Here is a 12,709-nt window from a genome sequence, read left to right on the forward strand (position 1 = left end):
ACCACAGCACTTTTCCCTTTAACATGTTTGAGTTCAGAAAGTCTGTACAAATACAGAGATAACTTTAAACCTGAGCAGATACAAGTTTAGAAATGGGCGATAAGTGGAGACATATGGGTTTGTGTCTCAAGAAAATCACAGATACTTCATATCGTGACCTCTTGACATTTTAATTTAAAGTTATAACATGTCAAATGTCCACATGGAAATGTCTACACCTATGTTATATGTTTAGTTTGAGTTGTGAGATGTTTAATATTAATAATAATACATATATTGTCTTTTATTTAACAGGGCAGTGCACATTAATTAACATTTCTGTAAATGTGTCCGTTAGCGTAGAATTTATTTTTCATCTTTAGTCCCTGGACAAATCTAATTTTAAACAAGTAAATACAAACAAATAAAAACTTACAACATACAGGACTGGAAATGTTAAGAAAAAAACCAATAAAGCTTAAAAAAGTTTTTAAAAGTTAAAATAAAGTGCTTTTCTGGGACTCTTTACAATATAAGGGAGTGTTGGGGTGGGGGCGTCGGATAAACAGAGAAGATCAACAGGCAATGATTGATGGGGGGGGGTTATGAGTAGACGGAAGAGATGGGGTTTGAGGCGGGATGGGAATACTGGGAGGGACTGGGAATCACAAAGGTCTTGAAGGAGGGATTCCCCGAGTCCGGGAGCTGCCGCAGAAAAGGCTCTGCGTGGTTTGGACAAATCCTGACTTGTTCAGAAAAATCTCAAAAATTCAGACTTTCTCTGCAAATCTACAGTTTCAAGACTTTTTCTAAAACGCTGAATCTTTTCAGAAAATCTCTAAATTCTGGCCTTTTCAGAAGAGACCGGCTGAGGTCGATCTGAGGAACTTTGGGGGTTGGTATAGGGGGTCAGAAGGTCAGATGGTGGAGGGCTTTGTAGGTGAGGACCAGTATCTTGTAGTTGATGCAGAGGGAGACGGGTAGATCCTAGTGCCAGGAAACGAAATATAGTTCAATCAATCAACAATTGTATTAATCCCGCAAGGGGCCATTGGTTATGAGCAGCTTATGTCATGAACCCAGGAAGGAGATACAGGAAGAAAGCACACAGAAACCCCCCTGGATATGGATCATTCCAATCCCACCATCAATACTTCATAGCATCACAACAAGTGAGTTGAAAAACCTCTCATGAATTTGAAAGGTTTGAGTGCAGAGGGATGAATGAGAGTTCATTATATATCTCCACCTGAACAGTTTCTCCCCCTCCTCCTCATCAACAAGGCCGGCCCCCCCACTGACACTTTACCTCAGCCTCATCACAGGCTCTGTGCATTACATTAATGCACACAATGTACAACAATATATATTTGTTATTACTGCACATGTTTTATTTCTTTCTATTTCTTTGTAAATACTGCTATATTTTACTATATTTTGTATTATTTTTTAAAGGTAAAATAGTTTTCTATCTGAGTTTTTAATTTTTGTTTTACTTTTATGTCTGCACCACGACACCAAGTCAAATTCCTCGTACGTGTCAACCTACCTGGTGATAAAGCAGATTCTGATTCATATCTCTGTGTTTCCTGTCTCTCTCAGGACGGAGTGGTTCTGGTCCACTGTAACGCGGGCGTGTCTCGCTCCTCCTCCATCGTGATTGGCTACCTGATGTTGAGGGAGGGGCTTACCTTCGATGATGCGTACAGCCAGGTGAAGCTGGCCAGACCCTCGACTCGCCCAAACCCCGGCTTCTACCAGCAACTCCAGACCTATCAACCATAGATTCAAAAGATTCAGAGGTTCAAAGGTTTTATCATCAGAAGCTACAGTATACAAATGGCAATGAAATTCTACTGACCTGAGCTCCAATGCAACATATTAGTGTTGCACTGTGTACCGATACTTGAAAGGTACCGCGATACCCTGCCGTTAAAAACGTTACGATTCCTCCGTTTCATTAGTATCGGTACTTTAAGAACGACGGGGGAAAGTACGTTTTAATAAGAGCCGTGTGTTCAGCGCTCTGCTTCCACTCCCTGCACTGCAGCCGTGCCTGCAGTCCCGCCCCTCTCAAGCACGCTCTAAGCCCCTCCCCTCTCTCGTGCACGCTCTAAGTGCCTCCCCTCTCCAGCACGCTCTAAGCCCCTCCCCTCTCTCGTGCACGCTCTAAGTGCCTCCCCTCTCCAGCACGCTCTAAGCCCCTCCCCTCTCTCGTGCACGCTCTAAGTGCCTCCCCTCTCCAGCATGCTCTAAGCCCCTCCCCTCTCTCGTGCACACTCTAAGCGCCTCCCCTCTCCAGCACGCTCTAAGCCCCTCCTCTCTCTCGTGCACGCTCTAAGTGCCTCCCCTCTCCAGCACGCTCTAAGCCCCTCCCCTCTCTCGTGCACGCGCTAGCTGCCAGAGCAGGTGAGAAAACGAGAAGCATGGCTGCAAGTGGGAGTGCAACTGCCGCTGCGCCTCGGCTTGTTGACAAAAAAGACGCCAGAAGCGAGATGTGGAAGTATCTGAGCGATATCTCTGACAGTGAGGGCAAGCCTACGGACACCACGAGGCCTGTCTGTGAGACATGGTTTAGATCCCTGCAAACCAAGGGAGCCTACGGACACCACGAGGCCTGTCTGTGAGACATGGTTTAGATCCCTGCAAACCAAGGGAGCCTCCGGACACCACGAGGCCTGTCTGTGAGACATGGTTTAGATCCCTGCAAACCAAGGGAGCCTCCGGACACCACGAGGCCTGTCTGTGAGACATGGTTTAGATCCCTGCAAACCAAGGGAGCCTCCGGACACCACGAGGCCTGTCTGTGAGACATGGTTTAGATCCCTGCAAACCAAGGGAGCCTCCGGACACCACGAGGCCTGTCTGTGAGACATGGTTTAGATCCCTGCAAACCAAGGGAGCCTACGGACACCACGAGGCCTGTCTGTGAGACATGGTTTAGATCCCTGCAAACCAAGGGAGCCTCCGGACACCACGAGGCCTGTCTGTGAGACATGGTTTAGATCCCTGCAAACCAAGGGAGCCAACACATCAAACTTGGTTAAGCACCCGCCGACCGGCATCCAGAGCTGTTTAAAGAATTTAAAGACAGACAGGTTAGCGAATGTGATAGATATCATAATTACATCATGCTCAAGCCCCTGCCCTCAAATCTAAGTCAAACAAGTGAAATTTAATTTGTGACAAACGAACGTTTTCGTAGTTTGACGAGGCAATTCATGGCAATGATAACTGTCTAATATGGCTATCTTTTTAGCTAATTTACCAATGTGGCTAACATCTGCAATGTACATTTTATCAATAATTATTTATATTACTGTTACATGACATGTACACGTTAATAAAATATAAAAAAATATATATTTTATAAAACAAAAAAGTTGTTTGAGATGATGCTTAATTAGATTTAATACAAATTCTTGTCATTTATTTAGTTTATTGTTCTCATTGTTTAAAAGTTTGTGTTATGGTTCTGGTGTGAAATAAAGCACAATAATTACATTTAAGACTGTTTCCCTTTTTTTAAGAAAAGTATCGAAAAAGAATCGGAATCGCAATTCTTGACTTGGTATCGGTATCGAAACCAAACTACAACATATAGAATAAAATACAAATAGTGAAAGAAGTCTATATTCATTCAATGATGTACATTAAGACAACATTAAATACGGTTTATTGCGGTGATAACTATTTATATAAATAAGTAGATTGCAAGATGATAAACAGATGAATGTTTTAGACTTGCACTCTTTCTGTCCACCAGGGGGCAGCAGAGTCAAGCTGAAACATGCAGGACTCCTTTGTTTACTTCCTGAACACAGTGACATCACCACGGAGCACTCACGGTCCTATTGGCTAGCGCTGCAACGCGTTGTACGTGATAGACTAAGGGGGCGGGACATCTCTAAGCGGTGGACCAATCACAACAACAACAGAATTGGGGGTGGGTTTGTCAATTGATCTTTTGTTAACCGTAACATCTTCATCAGTAACTCAATCTTGAGAGGAAGTCATGAAAAACTTCGTACAGAATTAATTTTATCGTGAAAATGGTCTACCCGGGTGTATGTTTTAAGATTTAAATCGTGTTTTATAATAAAATATCATTTTAAGATGCCACCCGGTTGAAACAGGAACATTCTCACTTTTTTATGTCTTTTTAAGCATTTTTCAGTTTTTCGTGCAAGAAATACAACACTAATATAGTGTCATTGTTGATATTTGCTTTAATAAATCAACATTTATTCAAACCTTGTTGTTGATGTTTGATCGTATATATTTACACATGTTGAGTTTGTATTTCGTCTAAAAATAGTCAAAGAGTCGGTGAAAAAACACCTGTCTGTGTTTCACGCCTCAGAAAAAGTCAAACCAGATTTGTTAATTTCGGAGGCGCCTGTTTCACTCACACACACACACACACACACACACACACACACACACACACACACACACACACACACACACACACACACACACACACACACACACACACACACACACACACACACTTCATCCTGAGGTACATCTTTGATTTCTCTGTCTCTACTCATCAGTTATAATGATTATCTCGCTGCTGCATCAATTTCACATCTCCACAAAGTACTGCGCTAACCTCGCTCCCTTCAAATAATTAGCTGCTAATTAGCTCGTCGGATAATGAGGGAGAACCCAGTTGGCTCACACACTAATCAACACACACACACACACACACACACACACACACACACACACACACACACACACACACACACACACACACACACGTATCATATCCTCATCCTTTGCTATTTAATTGGAGATATTCTACTGATCCTTAATGTGCTAAATGTTGGAGGTAACGTCTAGAGGACTGGAATCTTGACCTTGTTTTCCAGATCTGTTGCACACTTATAATCTGCAGCTAAATCCAATAAGCATCAGGTTTACTGCCCCCAAAACTCACCACGATCATCATTTCCCTGCAGATAGGATATTAACAGTGACCACAGTGAACATTAGAGCATGCCAACATGTCACAGTAGAGACACTAATAACAGGCGCTTTCACACCGGAGTACTTTTCCCCCCGAACTAGGCCGATGGGGGTTTCACACTAAAAAGCATCTGGCCGGTACTGAGTCCCCCCCGAACTCTTTAGTCCCTCGAACTGTCCTAGTAGATCGCGTTCACATCGGGATAAGTCCCAGAGGGAGGATTACGCAAATGAAGCCGCTGACGTCACTTCTTCTTCTTCTGCTTTGTATTCCTACACTACTTCTACTTTTACTCAAGTTCTGAGTACTTCTACTTTTACTCAAGTTCTGAGTACTTCTACTTTTACTCAAGTTCTGAGTACTTCTATTTTTACTCAAGTTCTGAGTACTTCTACTTTTACTCAAGTTCTGAGTACTTCTACTTTTACTCAAGTTCTGAGTACTTCTACTTTTACTCAAGTTCTGAGTACTTCTACTTTTACTCTAGTTCTGAGTACTTCTACTTTTACTCTAGTTCTGAGTACTTCTACTTTTACTCAAGTTCTGAGTACTTCTATTTTTACTCAAGTACAAGATCTGAGTACTTTTCCAACCTCTGGTATAAAGTAGCATAACATGGAAATACTCAGGTAGGTAAAGGTAAGTGCAATACTTGAGTAAATGTACTCAGTTACTTTCCTTTAAAACAACAACCATCATTTCCAGCTGATGGGAAATAAAAAAGAGGTTCAATATGTTTTACAGAGCAGACTTTTTGTTCTACTTCAACAGAATACCAAAACAAATAGTAAACAGTATGAAGTACTTCTCAGCGTGGGTTTAGGACATGTTTTCTACTTGAATCTGCTCGTTGGTCTCTCTCTGGTGTCCTGATGGTCCCTGCTGTCATCGCCCAGAGAGTCTGGATCTCAGCCAGAGACGAGGAGGAGGAGGAGGAGGAGGAGGAACGTTCTGCCAAAGCTCTTGCAATTCCTTCTAGTCCTAAAGGTCATTGATTATTTAACACGCCTTTAAAGACGCAGACTGACTGCAGAGAGGAGCTCCTCAGTTAGCGCTCACTGCTGTCCAACAAACACTCGTTATGGAGCAGAGTGACAACAGGAGGAAAACATGTGGAAGCAGGAAGAGAGAGGGAGCCAAAAGGAAAGGGGAACTGAGGGGCGTTTGGCGGCCATCTTTGAAGAGTAGTGCCTATAGAGTTCAGTGATGTCGTATCTTTTGTAGAAGATCTCCCTCGTCCAATGGGATGTCTCCATTTGATTTTGGATTGTTATCCATATATAATAATCTCTGTGTCAATCAAACGTTATTTACACGTTTAGTTCAGCAGGATAATCTATACATATTAACACCACGTTATGATTTATGAAGTAAAAGCTAACGTTAGGTTATAAAGGAACTCCAGCACGGTCACATGACTTCACGTCACCACCGCTAAGCTAAAGGAGGCTAATGTTGGGCTATAAAGGAACTACAGCACGGTCACATGACTTCACGTCACCATCGCTAAGCTAAAGGAGGCTAACGTTGGGCTATAAAGGAACTACAGCACGGTCACATGACTTCACGTCACCATCGCTAAGCTAAAGGTGGCTAATGTTGGGCTATAAAGGAACTACAGCACCTCACATGACTTCACGTCACCATCGCTAAGCTAAAGGTGGCTAATGTTGGGCTATAAAGGAACTACAGCACGGTCACATGACTTCACGTCACCACTGCTAAGCTAAAGGAGGCTAATGTTGGGCTATAAAGGAACTACAGCACAGTCACATGACTTCACGTCACCACCGCTAAGCTAAAGGTGGCTAATGTTGGGTTATAAAGGAACTACAGCACGGTCACATGACTTCACGTCACCACCGCTAAGCTAAAGGTGGCTAATGTTGGGTTATAAAGGAACTACAGCACGGTCACATGACTTCACGTCACCACCGCTAAGCTAAAGGAGGCTAATGTTGGGTTATAAAGGAACTACAGCACGGTCACATGACTTCACGTCACCATCGCTAAGCTAAAGGTGGCTAATGTTGGGCTATAAAGGAACTACAGCACGGTCACATGACTTCACGTCACCACCGCTAAGCTAAAGGAGGCTAATGTTGGGTTATAAAGGAACTACAGCACGGTCACATGACTTCACGTCACCACCGCTAAGCTAAAGGAGGCTAATGTTGGGTTATAAAGGAACTACAGCACGGTCACATGACTTCACGTCACCACCGCTAAGCTAAAGGTGGCTAATGTTGGGTTATAAAGGAACTACAGCACGGTCACATGACTTCACGTCACCACCGCTAAGCTAAAGGAGGCTGATGTAATAGTTTAAGTCAACAGGTAGCTTGTAAAAAACAAACATGGCCTCCTTCCTCCCTGTAGAGTAATATGATTGGCTCCTGGAGACAGGTTGGCCTTTCCCTCTCTGCTGTTGGATGCTGTTTCACTGGAGACTTTCCACTCTGAAGCTGCTGAATCTCCCATGACATTTTTGTGACATTTCAGCGTCTGGATGTGTTTGGCCTCAGCCTGGCAGAGCCTCCCATCTGCGGGACCCCTGGGGGCCACAGCCTCTCAGAGAGGACAGGCAGAGAGGAGGGCACAGGGAGAATCATTCCCCCTAAAGCTAAACACTGTTATCTGCTGGCTTTTATTAGACGTGATGAACTGCAGAAGGGAACAATGGAGAGTCCTTTGTTTCATTCTATGAAAAACGTTCACAAATCAAAGTGCACAAAAGATGTAAGACTGGAAAACGTAAATCATTTTTTCTCTACTGTCTGCTTGCAGAGTTTCTTATATGATACGTTACGATATGTCAAGATACAAGATGATACAGTACGGTAATCTGAAGCATATGCAGTTTAAAGTGATGCATACACAGTATACACTACAGTATATATACATACAGTCCAGTAGTATACAGTATACAGTATATATACATTCAGTACAGTATATATACATTATGCTGCTGTTTGTAAAGCAGTACACAGTATATATACAGTACAGTATATAGTATAGTATATATACAGTACAGTACAGTATATATATATATCTATATATATATAGATATATATATATATATATAATACAGTATGCTGTTTGAAAAGCAGCAGGATACAGTCAGATTTGTGTAAAATTAATCCAGCATCACTGAGGTGAGGCTTATTGCTGCATTGCATCATGGGAGCTAAGGTGGGAGGAAGTTCATCAGATAAGCCTCTTAACGTCTACTTTATTTTCTCAGAGCACAAACACAATATTCGGTCAGTAAACCAGAGAGTCTCGGGGGGGGGGGGCATTTCCTGACGAGGAAATCAGAATCATTCAGAGGACGAGATTCATTGTTCTGAAACACTTCATGACTCTCATTAAATACGATGTGTGGTTTCTGATTGGATGATATCGCTGGAAGAAGAACTCAAGTCTCTTGTTTCAGTAGAAGTAGCAAAAAGCACCTGCTTTCATAATCTAACTGAGGTCAATATACTCCTTTGTTTACTTCCACAACATGGTGACATCACTACGGAACACTCGCGCTCCTCCTCCTCCATCGTGATTGGCTACCTGCATGATGTTGAGGGCGGGGCTTAGGTTTGATGATGCGTACCGCCATGTGGAGCTCGCCAGGCTTTTACCAGCAACTTCAGACCTACAAACCATAGACATGCATTGTTTCTGTCCACTAGGGGGCAGCAGAGTCAAGCTGTAACACACAGGACTCCTTTGTTTACTTCCGTAACATAGTGACATCACTGTGGAACGCTCACGCTCCTATTGGCTAGCGGTCCAACAAATACAGATGCTTTAAAGAGGACATTAGGGATGTATTTTTGGAATATCTGTCCACTAGAGATCCAGGGAATTACAGTTTACAAACCAAGGAGAAATAAGAACTGGATTCCTTCTGTTTCTTCTTGTGATCCACAGAAAAGATATCTAAATATCTTGATCTGAATGTTAAGCAGCAGAGTGAATGTGTGTGAGTAAAGTGAAAGGAGAACACGAGCGTCTGTAATTAAAGCGTCACGAGACACACATCCATTATTCATTACGCCTGTTTTTCAGCTCTGCTTTAATTTAGGTGAGGAAAAGATGAATCTACATAAAGAGGAGCGGGAGGAGAAGTTACAGAGAGAGAGAAGTTCATAAGGAGTCTCTGCAAACACCACGAGAGAGGCTCTGGGTCCTGGGTTATCCATGTGTTTATTTAAACACGGAGCATGCTGCATTCATCTGAGGAAACAGAGGACGGGATTTATGTCAGATCTCAGCTGATCAACGGACACTAAACACACATTGCATCATCTCTGTCACACACAGTTACACAACTAGAGGAAAGTACAGGTCGATACACAGAACATAGTACTGATCAAACATAATACTACACTTCAAACTGAAAAAGTTAATACAACTAAATACCACCTTCTATTAGTAGTGGAGAACAAATACTTTGTTACTGTACTTAAGTACATGTTTCTGGTTTCAGTACTTTACTCCACTACTTATTTTTCTGACAACTTTTTACTTCTACTTCTTACATTTAGAACACAAATACCTGTACTTTCTACTTCTTACATGTTGAACTCAAATACCTGTACTTTCTACTTCTTACATGTTGAACTCAAATACCTGTACTTTCTACTTCTTACATGTTGAACTCAAATACCTGTACTTTCTACTTCTTACATGTTGAACACAAATACCTGTACTTTCTACTTCTTACATGTTGAACTCAAATACCTGTACTTTCTACTTCTTACATGTTGAACTCAAATACCTGTACTTTCTACTTCTTACATGTTGAACTCAAATACCTGTACTTTCTACTTCTTACATGTTGAACACAAATACCTGTACTTTCTACTTCATACATGTTGAACTCAAATACCTGTACTTTCTACTTCTTACATGTTGAACACAAATACCTGTACTTTCTACTTCTTACATGTTGAACACAAATACCTGTACTTTCTACTTCTTACATGTTGAACTCAAATACCTGTACTTTCTACTTCTTACATGTTGAACACAAATACCTGTACTTTCTACTTCTTACATGTTGAACTCAAATCCCTGTACTTTCTACTTCTTACATGTTGAACACAAATACCTGTACTTTCTACTTCTTACATGTTGAACTCAAATACCTGTACTTTCTACTTCTTACATTTTGAACCCAAATACCTGTACTTTCTACTTCTTACATGTTGAACTCAAATACCTGTACTTTCTACTTCTTACATGTTGAACACAAATACCTGTACTTTCTACTTCTTACATGTTGAACACAAATACCTGTACTTTCTACTTCTTACATGTTGAACACAAATACCTGTACTTTCTACTTCTTACATGTTGAACTCAAATACCTGTACTTTCTACTTCTTACATTTTGAACCCAAATACCTGTACTTTCTACTTCTTACATGTTGAACTCAAATACCTGTACTTTCTACTTCTTACATGTTGAACACAAATACCTGTACTTTCTACTTCTTACATGTTGAACACAAATACCTGTACTTTCTACTTCTTACATGTTGAACTCAAATACCTGTACTTTCTACTTCTTACATGTTGAACACTAATACCTGTACTTTCTACTTCTTACATGTTGAACACAAATACCTGTACTTTCTACTTCTTACATGTTGAACACAAATACCTGTACTTTCTACTTCTTACATGTTGAACACAAATACCTGTACTTTCTACTTCTTACATTTTGAACCCAAATACCTGTACTTTCTACTTCTTACATGTTGAACTCAAATACCTGTACTTTCTACTTCTTACATGTTGAACACAAATACCTGTACTTTCTACTTCTTACATGTTGAACACAAATACCTGTACTTTCTACTTCTTACATGTTGAACTCAAATACCTGTACTTTCTACTTCTTACATGTTGAACTCAAATACCTGTACTTTCTACTTCTTACATGTTGAACTCAAATACCTGTACTTTCTACTTCTTACATGTTGAACTCAAATACCTGTACTTTCTACTTCTTACATGTTGAACTCAAATACCTGTACTTTCTACTTCTTACATGTTGAACACAAATACCTGTACTTTCTACTTCTCACATGTTGAACACAAATACCTGTACTTTCTACTTCTTACATGTTGAACCCAAATACCTGTACTTTCTACTTCTCACATGTTGAACACAAATACCTGTACAGGCTGGTTCCTTTAGTTTGAATGTGTGTTTGGTGGTGTGATCATTATTTCATCCCTCACCTGTGTAACCTTCTCTAATTGGTCTCACCTGAGCCCCGTTACCATCCCTCCATTAATCTGTGATCTCTCAGTTCCAGTTCCTCTTCGTACCTTCGAGCGGTGCAGAAGTATTGTCCTCAGAGTTTAGTTCCACGTGTTTCTGACCCGAACCTGAATACAAGTACCCGTTGTTAGTGTAGAAACGTGCTTTCTGAATACAAGTACCCGTTGTTAGTGTAGAAACGTGCTTTCTGAATACAAGTACCCGTTGTCAGAGTGTAGAAACATGCTTTCTGAATACAAGTACCCGTTGTTAGAGTAGAAACATGCTTTCTGAATACAAGTACCCGTTGTCAGAGTGTAGAAACATGCTTTCTGAATACAAGTACCCGTTGTTAGTGTAGAAACGTGCCTTCTGAATACAAGTACCCGTTGTCAGAGTGTAGAAACGTGCTTTCTGAATACAAGTAACCGTTGTCAGAGTGTAGAAACGTGCTTTCTGAATACAAGTACCCGTTGTTAGTGTAGAAACGTTCTTTCTGAATACAAGTACCCGTTGTTAGAGTAGAAACGTGCTTTCTGAATACAAGTACCCGTTGTTAGAGTAGAAACGTGCTTTCTGAATACAAGTACCCGTTGTTAGTGTAGAAACGTGCTTTCTGAATACAAGTACCCGTTGTTAGTGTAGAAACGTGCTTTCTGAATACAAGTACCCGTTGTTAGTGTAGAAACGTGCTTTCTGAATACAAGTACCCGTTGTTAGAGTAGAAACGTGCTTTCTGAATACAAGTACCCGTTGTTAGTGTAGAAACGTGCTTTCTGAATACAAGTACCCGTTGTTAGAGTAGAAACGTGCTTTCTGAATACAAGTACCCGTTGTTAGAGTAGAAACGTGCTTTCTGAATACAAGTACCCATTGTCAGAGTAGAAACGTGCTTTCTGAATACAAGTACCCGTTGTTAGAGTAGAAACATGCTTTCTGAATACAAGTACCCGTTGTTAGAGTAGAAACATGCTTTCTGAATACAAGTACCCGTTGTTAGAGTAGAAACGTGCTTTCTGAATACAAGTACCCGTTGTTAGAGTAGAAACATGCTTTCTGAATACAAGTACCCGTTGTTAGAGTAGAAACATGCTTTCTGAATACAAGTACCCGTTGTTAGAGTAGAAACGTGCTTTCTGAATACAAGTACCCGTTGTTAGAGTAGAAACATGCTTTCTGAATACAAGTACCCGTTGTCAGAGTAGAAACGTGCTTTCTGAATACAAGTACCCATTGTTAGAGTAGAAACGTGCTTTCTGAATACAAGTACCCGTTGTTAGAGTAGAAACATGCTTTCTGAATACAAGTACCCGTTGTTAGAGTAGAAACATGCTTTCTGAATACAAGTACCCATTGTCAGAGTAGAAACGTGCTTTCTGAATACAAGTACCCGTTGTTAGAGTAGAAACGTGCTTTCTGAATACAAGTACCCGTTGTTAGAGTAGAAACGTGCTTTCTGAATACAAGTACCCGTTGTTAGA

At 41.1% G+C, this 12,709-nt stretch overlaps 1 protein-coding gene across 4 annotated transcripts in view; it reads left to right on the forward strand.

Moving 5' to 3' along the window:
• Positions 1–3,488, forward strand: part of LOC307042310 (dual specificity protein phosphatase 19-like) — an 18,744-nt gene extending 15,256 nt beyond the window's left edge. For all 4 annotated transcript variants that reach the window (XM_079686136.1, XM_079686135.1, XM_079686134.1 and 1 more), the window contains one exon: positions 1,582–3,488. In XM_079686136.1, coding sequence (XP_079542262.1) covers positions 1,582–1,764 — 183 coding nt within the window. In that variant the 3' untranslated portion in view covers positions 1,765–3,488. The remainder of the gene's footprint in view (positions 1–1,581) is intronic.
• The last annotated feature ends 9,221 nt before the right edge of the window (positions 3,489–12,709 follow it).

This window comes from Notothenia rossii (genome assembly GCF_949606895.1).
Source record: "Notothenia rossii genome assembly, chromosome: 6".
Lineage (NCBI taxonomy): Eukaryota > Metazoa > Chordata > Actinopteri > Perciformes > Nototheniidae > Notothenia > Notothenia rossii.